Source organism: Schistocerca americana, chromosome 5 (genome assembly GCF_021461395.2).
Source record: "Schistocerca americana isolate TAMUIC-IGC-003095 chromosome 5, iqSchAmer2.1, whole genome shotgun sequence".
In the NCBI taxonomy this organism is placed as follows: Eukaryota; Metazoa; Arthropoda; class Insecta; order Orthoptera; family Acrididae; genus Schistocerca; species Schistocerca americana.
In genome coordinates, this window is record NC_060123.1 from 460,430,269 (window position 1) to 460,446,285 (window position 16,017).

General features: G+C 39.2%; 1 protein-coding gene across 1 annotated transcript in view; it reads left to right on the forward strand.

The window, feature by feature from the left end:
* The window catches only part of LOC124616139 (myosin-VIIa-like), a 388,269-nt gene that overhangs the window by 251,853 nt on the left and 120,399 nt on the right, over positions 1-16,017 (forward strand). Inside the window, exon 26 of the mRNA XM_047144413.1 lies at positions 4,654-4,771. Within this exon, the coding sequence (XP_047000369.1) occupies positions 4,654-4,771 (118 nt within the window). The remainder of the gene's footprint in view (positions 1-4,653; positions 4,772-16,017) is intronic.

Below are 16,017 nucleotides of genomic sequence, written 5' to 3' on the forward strand. Positions count from 1 at the left end.
TTCTGGTGAGATCTGGCGCGACGACAGTACGGGCACATTACGCCCCCTCATCCCAACCACGCTCCGTCGAGCTGTCTTCAACGCACTGCATAATTTAGCCCACCCCGGTGTTTGTGTGTCCGCCCGCCTCGTAGCGGAGCACTTTGTGTGGAGAAATGTCAACAAGGACTGCCAGCAATGGGCACGCTCCTGCGTCGTGTGCCAACGCTGCAGAGTACACAAGCACACTTCAACCCCCCTCGGCGGCTTTTCGATCCCTCCTGGGCGTTTCCAGCACATTCACATCGACACTGTCAGCCCTCTCCCCCCCCTCTAACGGCTTTTGTTATATTCTCTCGTCTACCGACCGAACAACTTGCTGGGTCAAGGCTGTCCCCCTCCCCAATATCACAGCAGAAATTGATGTTCGAGCTTTCGTTGAGTCATGGGTATCGCGTTTCGGATGTCCAGCTATCATCACGACTGACCAGGGCAAACAATTTGAGTCGGCCCTGTTCAACGATATTTGTAACATTTGCAGCACCCGGCACATGCATACCACAGCATATCACCCGCAAAGTAACGGGCTAGTTGAGCGCTGGCACTGCACTTTCAAGGCGGCTCTTCGATGCCACAACTCTCTTTGGATGGAGGCCCTTCCCCTTGTGCTACTCGGCATTCGTGTGATCTATAAGGAAGACCTCAAAGGCACAGTAGCCGAGTTCGTATACGGCCAGAACATTGTTCTCGCTGGCGAATTTGTGAACCCTTCCGCTTCTCTCCCTCAGTCTGACTTACCTTCCTTCGTGGACCGCGTCAGACGCCACTTCATCAACCTCCACATTCCACTGCCCGCCAGCCATTCCCACCCTAAGGTTCACGTCCCAAAATCTCTGAACAATTGCGAGTACATCATGCTCCGAGATGACACTGTCCGTGCTCCACTCCAACCCCCATATACCAGCCCGTACCGAGTTCTCCAGCGCTCAGCCAACACCTATGACATTCAGATAAAAGATTCAGCTGTTACAGTCTCTTTCAACAGACTTAAGCCTGCTCATGTCGAGCCCGCTTCTACCCCCCTTCAGGCCACGACCACGCCACTCACTGTCATGGCTCGCGACGCTCCGACCACTCCCTCCACATCGGACTTACTCACTCAGTCGAGTGACTTCCAACTCCAATCATCAAGCTCTTCTCCAACTCACCCTCTACTCCGGCCCCACGCACTCCGTCGAGTGATCACATGCTCCCCACGTCGAGCTTGCCTAAGATCACGCCCTTGCCGCCGGGCCCTTCGACCTCTCCCCCATCGCCTTTCTTGAACGTGCTCTCGCTCGAGGTGTTTGTGCCTGTATACCCAGACATAATCCATGACATCTCTATAATACTACGCAATGACACACTGTTCGTCGTGTGTTTCCCCATCATCTGGTGCTCATGACAGAACCTCCACCATTCCCGGCCACCGGGTGAAATGTGTTCCCCACTCGCCCGACGTCGACCTGGACATGCTTTGTGTGTTTGCCATGCCCACCGGAGACATCGTCATCGTCACTCCATTCCTCCAGCAAACCGCCGGCCTACCTGTCATTGCACGACCAGCACACCCAGTACGACGCCCAGCACTCTTTAACGACTTCCAGGTTCGGTGGCCGGACCTTCCTTCACGACATCTACCCACACAGCTCCCCGACGATGCTGTCGAGCTGACTGTGGTCTGGCTCTTGCGGACCACCCCTGCCGATGCCATAGTCCCCCCCCCCCCCCCCCCAGCCTCTCAAGAGTACTCTGTACTCCAGGGGAGGGGGGGGGGGCTATGTGGCGCCGATGAGGTCGACACCAGTATCAATCTGGGCATCATCTCTGAACTAAGCAAAACATTATCTCTGTGTAGTTTCGCCATCCGGTTTGTTGTAAGCCTCACTTGTGTAAAGAGGTGAATAAATGAACTCCTGATTATAAGGTGTTGTTTGGTCTATCTCACCCGAGCATCCACCTCAGGATGAGGAGTGGATCTCTGCCTATGTTATCTACAGTCCTGGAGAAAGTTATCAGATCTTTAACTGGGAACACAAATCAGGAATACGTATTAGTGGAGCATATTTGATCCACTTGTTTTTTGGTAGTGACGTTGTACTGTCTGCCCGTAGAATAGGCAAACTTCAACAGCAAATGGGAGAACTTAATAGAGAAAGATTGGAGGAATGACAGAAAATAAATTACAATAAGTCTAAGTCAATGTACAGTCAGTACACTAAAAATAAAGTAATGTAGATGGACAATGAAATTGTAGATCAAGTTGACAAGTTTTTATATTTAGAGCAGCTGGAGCCAACAGTTAAATGAACTTATAAAGTGCTAAACATAAGAGTAGAAATTGCCTGGAGCATGTTTGGTAAATGAACAGTGTTTTCAAAATGAAGCTTTCATTGTTCCTAAGAGATGAAGTTTGCAATTAGTATTACCAGTTTTAGCTGATGACAGTGAGAAACTGACTCTAAATGTGAAAACCAATCACAAGCTGAGAGCTGTCCAATGAACAATGAAGAGATTTATAATGAGAATTATTAAGAGAGATAGAAACACACTGGAAATGAAGACATAACTATGACAGTGATGAAAATGAAATGAAAATAGGGCAGGTAGCCAGGTGTATGCATGGTTGATGTGTCAGGGAAGTACTTTGCTGGATTCCATGAAATAATAAAAAAAAAAAAAACAGAACAAGATGATGGTATAGAAATGTCAATGTACAGACAGGTCTATGAGAGGACTTCATCTAGCAATAATGTCAAATGGCTGATGAAGAAAATTAATTGATATGTTTGAGTAATATGTTTTTAATTTGTACAGTTTCTGTATCATTGACACTTTGTGGCTGTTAGTTTACTGTAAGTTCTGAAGTGTCATTATCATCTAAAAGTTTTTATATTCAATTGTAGTATAAAACAAAATTAGTGATTTTGTCCGACCAAATAGACACTTGTCACACAAACTACATTCATATTGCCATGAGCTGTGGCACCTTCAGTGGTTAGCATCACAGGCTGGCATGCTGTGGGTCACCTGATCACTTGCAATTATTTATAATTTAGTATTTGTCATTTCTGGAAGATCCTTGAAATATTTTATGTTCGCAATGTTTGTATATTTGGGAGTGTATGATATTTGTGTAAATAGCTGCACTCTCCATACAGCAGATCAGTTCTGCTCTAGCTGTATGTTGGTGTCAGTAATAAATGTTCTTGCAGTTCTAAGTGTTGTACTTCATTGACGACCTTGTCTTCAGATTTGAACTTGATTGTTGTTTCATCATGACAATATGAGCGTGGAAATTGTGACACGACCAGGATTTGGATCAGGATTTCCTCTGTTTCCTTTGTAGTTGGCTTGTAGTTAAGCTACCAAAGCATTCCTCTTGCCCAATCTAAAGTTTCAGTATAATTTAATGTTCTGTCCTCATTGCTGTGTACTTATACTCACTTCTGCTTCTTGTTAAGTTCCAGTTTATTGTACTCAAGAATGGAAACACGTAAGCCTCCTATTCTTAACAGTATACACTTCTACTTTCTTGAAGTATAGTAATTTTATTGTGTAAAAATCTGACTTATTTTATATTCTAGTCTATCATTACATGTATGAAAATTAATTTAAATTATAATTTAATTATGAATATATAAATAGATGGAAGTAAATAATTTACAATGAATAGGGATGTAGAAATGGAAATGGATTAATAATTGCTTAAATAACTGCAAAATTGATTGGAAAGGATAGTTGAAAAAATTTTGAAGGTAATTTATTAATATGTGCACAATCTTGGTTGAACTTTAACTGATACCAATATCAACAGACCTTTAACATCATTACATTCATGGTCAATTAACATAATTTGCATAATGATGTACTGTTGCTTCCAGTAGTGTGCAGTACCAAATAATCACCACACCCATTAAATTGTCGATCTGTCACATGAAGCACAATATTTTTAGTATAATTAAACCAAGTTCAATAGGTGCCTATCAAGTCTGAGTCATTACCTTCACATTAATTCCATTGTGTTTAGTCTTGTTTGTGCCAATGTCGATGCAGGAACGCTCCTCAGGATACATTATTCTTGTCTGCATCGAGCCTCTTGCTGCAGGATCTGGATGGCAAGTGAAATGATGACCTCATAATCGAGCAAATAAATATTCCATTTCTAATAACTTTTTACAATACTTTTAATGAATGGTTAAAATATGCATATTTAGCAATGCTGGTATGATGGATCCAAGCATACGTCCGTACGCTACCACTTTCCGAAACAAAAGGGTGAAGATATATGAATTAATAAATTGCAGAGCGTATTTCTTACTTTGTTTCATACAGATATTTAACGATGTATCAAAACATTATCCTTGCCCCAAAACAACTCATTAATTTACATTTGACACTGCCTATAACGCATTCAGTTTACATATAGCTTATAGATAAGAAAAGAAAAGAACAAAAAAATAATATGATTCAATACAACAACTCAGTGGTATATCAGTATGTAATGGTGCTATGGAAATTGAGTTGTTGCTACATAGGGAACTTCAGGTTCATTCCAGTCTCACTCTGTTTTACATATTTTGTGTTGAAATAAAAAGCAAGGTCCACTTTTCAAAATAAATTTCTAATTTTCAGAGCTACTACGTCAAAGACACAGTTCCAGCAAGTAAAGTGAAAGAAGATGTTGTGACCTTTGCAAAAATAAAATGGCCACTCCTGTTTTCAAAATTCTTTCAAGCACAGAGAGTTGGTGGTAAGAATATACTTAAATTTGCAATAAATTTTTGTTTGTTCTTGATTTGTATTGATCATGAACATAATGCATTTCTGCTTAGTGCAGCTTCAGGCTGTTCTGATGCGGAAAAGTGTGTACAAAGATAGGTGTGTGTGTGTGTGTGTGTGTGTGTGTGTGTGTGTGTGTGTGTGTCTGTGTGTGTGTGTGTGTGTGTGTGTGTGTGTGTGTGTCAGAGATTTCTTTCTGTGGCTCTCAGCTGTCAGTTTCATGTCAAAGATCACACACTTCATTATGCATTAAATTTTATCTTGCTCATGTATTTTCCTTAATTTGCTTGTGTATTTCACAACATATATCAAACAGATTAAAACTGTGACAGAAAACTAATTAAAGACAACTGAGTGTATTCTCCTAATAATTATAGAAACTGAAAGCTAAGAAAGGATGTCAGTAGGCAAAAATTCAAAACACATGCAGGGAGACTGCATGACATATTTTCTTTGAGCACTTTACGTACAATGGATATTTAAAAAAATTCAGCTGTGCATGGTTACTTACCTTACAGTTCAGTACCTCTGGAGTTATTTTTATATGCTACATATATCTATATTATGTTAACAGAAAGTCTATGCTGGATGCAAACAAAGAGAAGTAATTGCTCATTTGTTGATGAATAATGTGTGTTGCACAGGAACTTTTAGCAATCATATGAACCTTAAAAAAGACACACCATGAAGAAATTACCAAAGTGAGATGCAAATTGGTAGACATGGAGTACATGTACAGACAAACAAATGGCTACAATTTCAGAAAGAATGGATTACTTATTGTAGAGAAAGACCTTCACAAATTGAGCAACTCAGTAACATGTTGTCCACATCAGGCCCTAATGCAAGTAGCTACTCAGCTTGAGATTGATTGACAGAGTTGTTGGATGTCCTCCTGAGGGATATCATTCCAAATTCTGTCCATCTGGAGCATTAGATCATTAAAATCCTGAAATGGTTGCAGGGCCCTGCCCATAATGCTCCAAGTGTTATGAACTGGGGAGAGATCTGCAACCTTGCTGACAAAGGTATGGTTGGCAAGCATGAAGACCAGCAGTAGAAACTCTCAGTGGACAAGCAGGCATTATCTTGTTGAAAGTGTCACAGCTGACAACCAAATGGGTTCTGCTATGAAAAGGAGTGGCATTGCAGACCATCACTCCTGGTTGTGAGCTGTGTTGAGGGTGACAGTCAGGTTGGTATCTCACCACCGCCTGGGGTGTCTCCAGACATGTCTTTGCTGATCATCAGGGAGCTGTTCAAAGTGGAAATCATTACTGAAGACACTACTATTCCGGTCTATGAGGTTCCTCGTTGAAGATGTGTCTGGAGGTGCCCATGACAGCGATGGTGTACCAATTTGATTGTCATCTTCCATATGGCCTGACAGCCAGGAGTGATGGTCTAAGGTGCCATTTCTTTTCATAGCAGGACCTCTTTGGTTGTCATACATGGCAGCCTTACAGCTCAGCGGTACTTCGGCAATATTCTATGCTCCATTTTGTTGCCTTTCATGGCAAGCCATCAAGGTGTGTATAGAAGGGGGAGGGGGGGGGGGGGGCGTGCTTGCATATATATTCATATGTAAACGTATTTTTAGTCATAGACAAATAATCTGTAATTGCCATGAAATCTGTAATTGCTTTTCTTCATGCAACCGTACCATGGCCAGCAACATTACTAGATCGCTCCCCAATTTAGGATACTTGGACCATTATTTGCAGAGCAATCCAACCAGCTAAGGGTACTGATGATCTAAAATGCCAGTTGGACAGAACTGGCATCACATCTCTCAGGTGGGCATCCAACAACTCTGTCAATCAATGCCAAGCTGAATAACTGCTTGTGTAAGGGCCAGAGGTGAATCCATGTGTTATTGATTGCTCAGTTTGTGAGGCTCTTTCTCTTGAGTAAATTATCCAGTTTTTCTGAAGTTATAATAATTTATTTGTCTGTACATGGACATCACATCCATTGATTTCCATCCTATTTGGTTAATTCCTTCTTTTTTTGTCTTAGACTGTAATTGCACACCTGCTGTTTGTAGTCTCCTTTCCTACATCCAATACAACCAACACATCCCTCGTCACCTTCCTGCAGGTCCTATCCCATTACCACCAGGCTTCTTGTTTGTCACTGGGGATGCTATGCTCTTGTACAGATACATACTCCATTTTTGAAGTGTTACTTCCATGGAACTTTGAGTTTCCCACCAACCGTTTCCACAGTTTCACTAAATTATGTCAGTAAAATGCTGGAATGATTCATACTGTAAGGCCAGGCTGACTACCTGTCCCATCCTTGACAAACAACAGCTGTAAGTATGCAAGTGATTGTACATATGAATTAACAACATTGTTAGTATGCCACTTGACCAACCACATTTTGGACTGTCATTAAGTTCTACTTTGAATGTGTGCAGTCACCATGTGCACATCTATGACACTTTACGGTGCCAACTGGTTAATGCCTAGCTACAGGAATATTTGCTGTCCTCTTCAGATCCATTGTTGATAACTTCATGGTCTGGACACTTGGTAGAGATGGGAATTTTGACACCTACTCAGCTAAACAAACTACGTTCCTGAATGTTGCTCTCCATTTCCCTGATAGATACATAAAAAATATCGGTCCACATCGAATCCAGTAATGGCAAATATACCTCTTTGATGACACTCGTTTTAAGTTCTTCTTTACAGTCTTGGCATGTGAGTTGCTGAATATATAACAGAAATGAAGACTTACTCAAATATGTTGACAACTTTGCCAGAGCTTTTACTGGAAGAGGGAACCCTGTGCAGCACTCCCACAACATTCCTTTACATAATCACAACAAACATTCCACAATTGGTAACCACTCATCAACTAGGACTCCCCTAGGTAAACCATAAGAAAATCCTACTACATCCTTCACCATGACTTTAACTACCTCTAGTCATGCTAGGGGACATATCACTCTCATCCTACTAACAATGTGGGAAAAGACAGATTGCTACCTACCATGAAGAAGACATGTTAAGTTGCATATGGCACAATTAAAAGACACTTATATAAAGCTTTCGGCCACTGCCTTCATCAGTAAAACAGCTTTATGTAATTGTCTTTTAATTGTGCCTGTCTGCAATTTAACTTGTCTTCTTTATGATAAGTATCAATCTGTCTTTTCCTACATTGATGATATTCCTACCTGGAGTTCTCATCTTACTAAGTTATTTTACATCACCCACTCTTATTTCCCATTGCCTATCCAGCCTATACAACACTCCAGTCTATCTGTGGGTGCTTCCATTTCCCAATCCTGTACTCTACAGATAATTCCCAAATGGATGATCCATCTACATGGTGTGTCCCATACATACATATATCTACTGCCTTTTACTTGAACCCATTTCAAGCATTACTTGTCAGATGTAATGAAAGTGCCTGTATCACATATGAGCTGTGTACCAATCACTTTGAAATGTTCTGCATTGGTATGACAACTAACTCAGGAAGTGCCAATGCCAAACTGTGGATAATCCCAACCAACTATTCTGTTGCTGCACATCCTGGAACATGAGTGACCTTAATAGCTGTCTCAGTATCCATGCAGGTTGGATCACCCTCCCACCTTCATACTTTTTCTTATTTTGGTCCATACTATCTCCAAAATATGGCAAGTGAAGAGACTGCAGCAGAGGAGATTTGTTTCACACTGTTGAAGATGAAGAAGATGGTGATTTTCATTGCCTTACAAGGTATGGTTTAAAAATACCCACACCAGAGTGGAAAATGTGTTGAAAGAATTGGTCTGAACACATGCAGGAGTGTATAAATTTGTTCTTTGATCAACTGTTGCATATGATTTACATGTAATAATTAATGTTTCCTCTGACTCAGATGGATAGACAATAAAACAGGCAGTTTCCTTAAAATAATGAATTTACTAAAGAATCACAGTTAATGGGAGAAACAGAATGTTCAAAGAGAATTTGCAGGAAATATAGTCAGAATATAATTACAAAGCAAACACTGGAGATGAAATTATTATATACTTCCTTATACTACTCTGAATCCTGTTTTCCACTTTTTGAGCCCCTGCCTAACAATGTGTTGGTACAACTTTGCAACACAGTACAGCAGTGATTCTGTGTGGCATGAATTCAACAAGTTTTTGCAAGGTTTCCATAGATATGGGGCACCAAGTGCCTATGTACATGTAAAAAAGTTCCCCTAAGTTATGGGTCAGTGGTTTCAAGGCACAAAGCAGGCACACAATAGTGTCCCAGATGTATTCTATGGGATCCATACTAGCCAATTTGGTGGCCCCAAAATCAATGTGAGTTCACTATCATTCTCCTCAAACCACTATAACATGATTATGGCCATGTGAAATGGAGAGTTAACCTGCTTCAAGGTGACATTGCCATCAATGAAGATGAGGAAGATGCTGGTGGTTCTCAATAATGTTCACACAATTCATAACTATCAAAGTGTCTTCAGTTATTACCACTAATCCCATAAAGGTGCAGCTGAATTTGTGCTGTAGCATAATACCATGCCGCCCGCATCTCGTGGTCGTGCGGTAGCGTTCTCGCTTCCCACGCCCGGGTTCCCGGGTTCGATTCCCGGCGGGGTCAGGGATTTTCTCTGCCTCGTGATGGCTGGGTGTTGTGTGCTGTCCTTAGGTTAGTTAGGTTTAATTAGTTCTAAGTTCTAGGCGACTGATGACCTCAGCAGTTGCGTCGCATAGTGCTCAGAGCCAGAGCCATAATACCATGCTCACTGGCCAATCTGTGTACAGTGCATGTTTCAAGCAGCCATTCATCAGGATGACAACTTATCTGGACACAATTATCAATCCTGTATAAGAAGATGCGTATCAATTGATTCCATCCGCAGAGCACCTGTAATTTATGATGCTGCTGGGTCAATATAGGAACATATAGGGGTCATTTGCTGCAAAAATCTATGTTCAACAATCTGTGCTGAACAATATGTTCTGAAACAGTTGTGCCTGTATCAGTACTGTACTCAGTTGTCATATTTACCACAGAGTGCCTCATATCCTGCTTTACACAGTGGCCAAGCCTGGGATCTCCATATTCTGGGATGAAGCACGCACATCCAACATCATGTTGCCTACTTGTGATTCCACCATCCTTCAATCACTTCCCATAGATATTCACAATGGTAGTGTGTGAACATCTGACCAGTATCACCATTTCCGAGATACACGTTGCCAGGTTCTGGGTCATAACAATCAGCCTTTTGTCAAAGTCCATTATGTAAGTCAATTTCTCCATTTGCAATCCATGTCATTGCTAGGATGATTCCCCATCCATCTCTGCTTTGCTTATGTACCTTACTTATTGTGTCAAGTTTCCATAGTGCCACCAGGCAGCATTCAATTTCATAGTAGACAGTGGTTGTTATGTTTGGGTTCATCATTGTAAAAGCATGAATTTGAAAAAGAAACAAGGAAATGGTTACAGAACACGTTAGATTTAAGTGCAGTGGAACCTCACTGGTTCTGTCTAATCAAGATGTCTCAAAATCTGAATTACTGATAGTCCAAATTACTCTAAAGCTGTTAGAAATACAACATGTGGACTATGTATTGGTTAATTAAAATCTAGATGAACAATGATATTTTATGAAATAATGTACAGTACTTTTAATTTAAAAGAAAGAAATGTAATGGTATCACAATAATGAACAACAGCATTAAACAAATTAATGTTATAATACATATTCAAATGTTACATTAAACTAGTTTGATATAAGGGACAGTCAAATAAAAACAAAACAGATGGAAAAAAAGTAAGTAAATTGTTTAATATTTCAAAAGTAATCACCATAACCGTTAACACACATATCACACTGTGAGACAAGATGGTTGATGCCTTCATGGATATATGTTTGTGGTTGCCCATAGAACCATGATCGTATCCAGGTGTGCACCTCTTCACTTGAAGGAAATCAGTGGCCATGAACATCTTTCATTAGGGCTCCAAAAATATGGAAATTGCATGGAGAGAGATCGGGACTGAATGGAGGATATGTAAGGGCAGCTCATAAGTTTCCAAGGTTGTTTCGACTATGCTGCAGAAGTTTCACTCAGAAGCCCTTCAACATCTTCCATACAGTCCTCATGCAATTTCCATAATTTTGGAAACTTGAAAAAAGACATTTATGGCCATCAGTTTGGTTTAGATGAAGAGGTGCTTACCTGGGTACAGTCATGATTCTGTAGGCAACTGCAAAAATTTTTTCATGGAGACATTGACCATCTTGTCTCACAGTGCGATAAATGTATCAACAGTTATAGTGATTACTTTTGAAATACGAGGACTATTCGGAAAGTTATGAATGATAGGACATGAAATGGAAACCACAATCAAAATCAAAACTGTTTTATTTGCATTGAAGGCAGCCACCAGTGCTTTCTGCCAATTCTCTATGCTGGCCTACAGCTTGATGTCTTCTGCTGGCCTACAGCTTGATGTCTGTGCCAAAATGTTTTCTTCATGTGAGCAGAGATGAAATTCAGAAGGACACAGTTACAGGCTGTATTGTGGTTAATCAAACATTTCCAATTGTAAACGATGGAGGAGCATCTTCATTGCCCCTACAGAATGCAACTAAGAATTGTCTTGAAGAAGAAAACACACGACTGTAAGTAATGTTGGCTGCATAGCTTCAGGTGAAATTTCTCACCAGGCCCTCACACTTGGCAGGAGACACTATTGTTCTAGGTATCTTTATGTGCTCCCTGTGTGCTCAGAACTAAAAATAACAATGTAATATGATCAATGGGCACACTAGAGACACTGCCCCACACACATGTGCAAAACTTCATCGGATTTTCACTGTAGTTTCCATTTTGTGACTGATCATTCCCTACTTTCTGAATAACCCTCATAATAAACAATGTACTTATTTTTTCCCATGTGTCTCATTTTCATTTGACTATACCCCTCATATATACACTACTGCACATATATATTACTGTATGCATTCAAGAGTGAAAAAGGGAGCTCTATAATCTTAAGAGCTATGAGGTCTTTGGAAGGTGAAACGGAAAAACAAAACAGTGACACTGCTGAATGTTCCAATAACTGTGTTACATGACATGTCCCAGTAAAAGGAAATATTGCACAAACAGAAATGGAATTAGCAGCGAAAGGAACCAGGAATCAATGTAATACAGCTATGCCAGTAACTAAAGTTCTTATGTTGGCTGACAAAAATGGCGGAAACTGTGCAAGCCTGTTAAATGAATTATCAGTTGTTTAATGAAGTTACTAGATACATTCATAGCAAAATCAAACACCTAGGAAAAGAAGACACTCTAGTCTCTGTTGGATCAAATGACCCACAGAAACTGGAAGAAGACGTATAATTTCAGAAATGCTGTAGAAGAGTTAATCAGGAATACATTGCACACAAGGGTGATACTGTGTACAGCTCCTTACCAGCAAGACAGTGGACAGACAAATTATAACATATATCACCTGAACAAGCACATTGTAAAAGCATGTGAACAATGCAGTCATGCCACAGTACTTTATGTAAACAGATTCCTAAGAAGAAAAGATTTCTCATGATTAGGATTGCATATAAACAAAAAAGAAAGAAAGAAACTATGCAGAGAATTAAAGTATGCAATAACAACCAAAACACAGATTGTAGTCATGGGAAACAACATAGCAGTAACCATTATGCCAGTGGTAGAAAAATGTTCTATAGAATCAAAAAACCAGGGAAGTGGAAAAACTGGACCATCACACTCCAAAAATAAGATAGACCACACTGAATCAACACAAATGGAAACAGGTGCAGCATTAACAGCAGTGTTGGAACAAGCAACATCATCATCATCCCAGTCAACAGCAGAACTACAACCACCATTGGCAATAGCAGAAGAGAGACATTCACCAATGGGAACAGTATCCCCAGAATCATTATTGTCAGAAACACAGGCAACAAGAAAAGAATCAACACCAATAACAGAAAATGCAACATCAACAGTAGCCCCTTATCAAGACAAGAACTTCACTACCATGCCATCTGAAGCAGCAGTCAACATTGGAAAACTCATCAAATGGTTGTATACTGAGGAAGAGGAAAGGTGCAGTTCCATCCCATCTCATTGATTTTTTTGCTGAAGGGCTACAGGAAAACCACAGTAAGACAAGTACAACTGTAATGCTCTTACATATTAATGTGCAGTCTCTTAAGAACAAACTTAATGAACTTCAGTATTGGCTGGAAAACTTAAATTCCACTGTGATTTCAATAAATGTACACTGGCTTAGCAATGAGGAACTAAAATTAAGAGTACTATTTGGATATGAATTGGCAACCAGCTACTATGGAACAAATGTTAAACATGGTGGTGTATCTGTATATGTTAAAAATAGTGTGAACCTAATGTATGAAGTTATAGGTGTAAGTGGACTGTGCATAGAAGCAAAATTTGGAGCTGCAGCTGTAATGTTGCCAGAACAGGAAATTATAATAGCTTCAGTATACTGCCTCCCAAAACACAATGAAGACCTGTTTGTGGAGCTTATGGAGAAACTGATACTCTTACTACTCAAATACAAAGATTACAGAATACTAATATTTGGTGATATCAATATAGACACTATGTTTAAGAATAAAAAGGTTGATCACTTGCTAAATTCATTAAGATCCCTTAGCTTCAATTGCGTAAATGACAAAGCCACAAGACAGGAAGCATGTCTAGATAACATAATTTGTAATTTTCATCTAAACAAAACCAAATTCAACACAATCAAGCTGGGTATTTCAGATCACGAGGGCCTATGGCTCAGACAAACTCTTAACAGTAAAGCAACTGAAACTTCCACAGACTGTAGAACAGTTATAAGACAAATTAAGGAATCAAAGCTAAACAAGTTGATAAGTAAATGGATTTAATAACATGGGATAAAATAATAACCACTGCAGGTGCAAATGAATCTACCAACAAATTTCTAGAACAGTTAACTGAAAATTTTGAAGCATGTTGTCCTAAATGCTGCAAGAAAATATCAAAGCAAAATCGTTACACCAAACCACAAAATCTAAAAGCTGGTATACACCTCATCTAAGTAGAATAAGAATCATAATGCTACTTTACCATGATGGGTCCAAGCAAGCACAATAATGCTGACAAAGAAATGTATATGAAAGTGAAAAAGATTTACAGGTCTGAAATCAAGGCAGTTGAGTGCAAAGCAAATGATACATATATACTGAACTCAGTGAATAAATGCAAAGCTGCATGGGAAATTATTAAAACAGAAACTAACTGTAATGATAAAGTGTACCAGACTCCAATTCCAACTGATATTCTAAAGGCACATTTTGTCAGTCCTCAGTCAGATAACAGCATAATGGAGAATGTGAGTAAGGCAGAGGTACTGCTGCTAGAAATGAATAGTAAGCAGACAGACAGCTTTCACTGGACTTGTGTAACTGAGAAGATGGTCTATGCATCAATAGCTAAGCTCAGTAATTCTAGAGAAGAGGATTACTATGGTCTCTCAAATTATGTTATTAAATATACCAGAAATCAAATTGTAATGCCACTGACTAAAATAATCAACAAAATTTTAAATGAAGGTAATTATCCAGAATGTTTAAAAATGTCTGTATTTAAACCAGTACATAAGAAAGGAGATATAGGCATCTCCAGATAACTATTTACCAATAGAACTTAATCCGTAATATATATGTGTATATAAAAAAAGTTAGAATACTGCATGCATAAACAGATGAGTCAACATTTTGAGCATAATGATATACTCACCTCCTCACAGTATGGTTTCAGATCCGGCCTTTATACAGTCAAAGCAGTTGAGAGTATGGTAGTAAAAATATACCAGTACAATTGTTTTGAAAATAAAGATATTATCTGGACTTAAGGAAAGCTTTTGATATGGTCTCCCACAACATTCTCATAAAAAATCTCTACCACTAGTATGCCTAATGCAGAATAGAAAACAGTTAATTAAGGTAAATAATCAAATGTCAGAATGTCTCCCAGTTGTAAAGGGTGTACTTCAATTATCTGTTCTTGAACATTTCCTTTTCGTTATTTATATGAATGATGTACCTGCAGTTGTATCATGTGATGCAGTGCTATGTGCTGATGACAAAACACTCGTCACGTGTGACACCAATCTTGAAAATGTGCAACACAGCATGGCCTTGGCAATGGAGAGGGGCACTGCTTGGTTTGAGGCAAATGTACTGCAGAAGAATGACAGTAAAACTGAAGCTATTGTATTCAGTCTGAATGCTCCCAGTCATGATAACACAACAGTAAAATTATTAGGATTTCATATAGATCTAAAGCTTGGCTGGGATATCCACACAGGGAAGATGTGTGGCAAATTGGCACGTGTCATATATCTGCTGTATAAGCTTAGGAGCAGTGTCAGTAAAGAACTTCTGTTGTTTGCATATTTTGTATTCTTCCATTCGCACCTGAGTTATGGAATACTATTATGGGGCAATTCTGTAGGCTCAAAATTAGTGTTTAAATGGCAAAAGAAAGCCATAAGCTGCATAGCAGGACTTAACCCATATGAATCATGTCAAGATTATTTTAAGAAACTAGATATAATGACAGTACCTGGCCTGTATGTTTACAACTGCCTTGTCTTCATTGAAGAGAAACTGAGTAAATTTGACTTAAGGAGAACAGTTCATGACTATCACATAAGAAGTGGACATATAATTAATATACCATATGTTAGACTTGGTAAAACACATAGCAGTTACAAATTATTTGGTCCTGTCTACTTCAACCTTTCGAGGTGGATGAAAAGTAAAGTAATTTACTCTGCTCGAGAGTTCCATGAATATGTGAGAAATGACCCACTTTCCTTATAAGAATGAACTATAAATTAACTGCAAACTATACACATGCCACACTGTGCGAGTTTTTTTTTTTTTTGCTGTTTCATGTATTTATTGTTAATTATCTGTTTAATTATTTATGTGTCATTCACTGAATTATGTAGTTCATTTACATTGTAATTGATCTGTTAGGAAACTTCTTGTTGTTCCTGATATTTGCACAAATATGTGTTGTATATATTGGATTATTATACTGTAGTTAATAAAATTTGTCATGTTGAAGTTTATATTATTATTATTGTTATTATTATTGTGTTAACACTGATGACACCAATTGCATGTAAATATGCTCAACGGTGG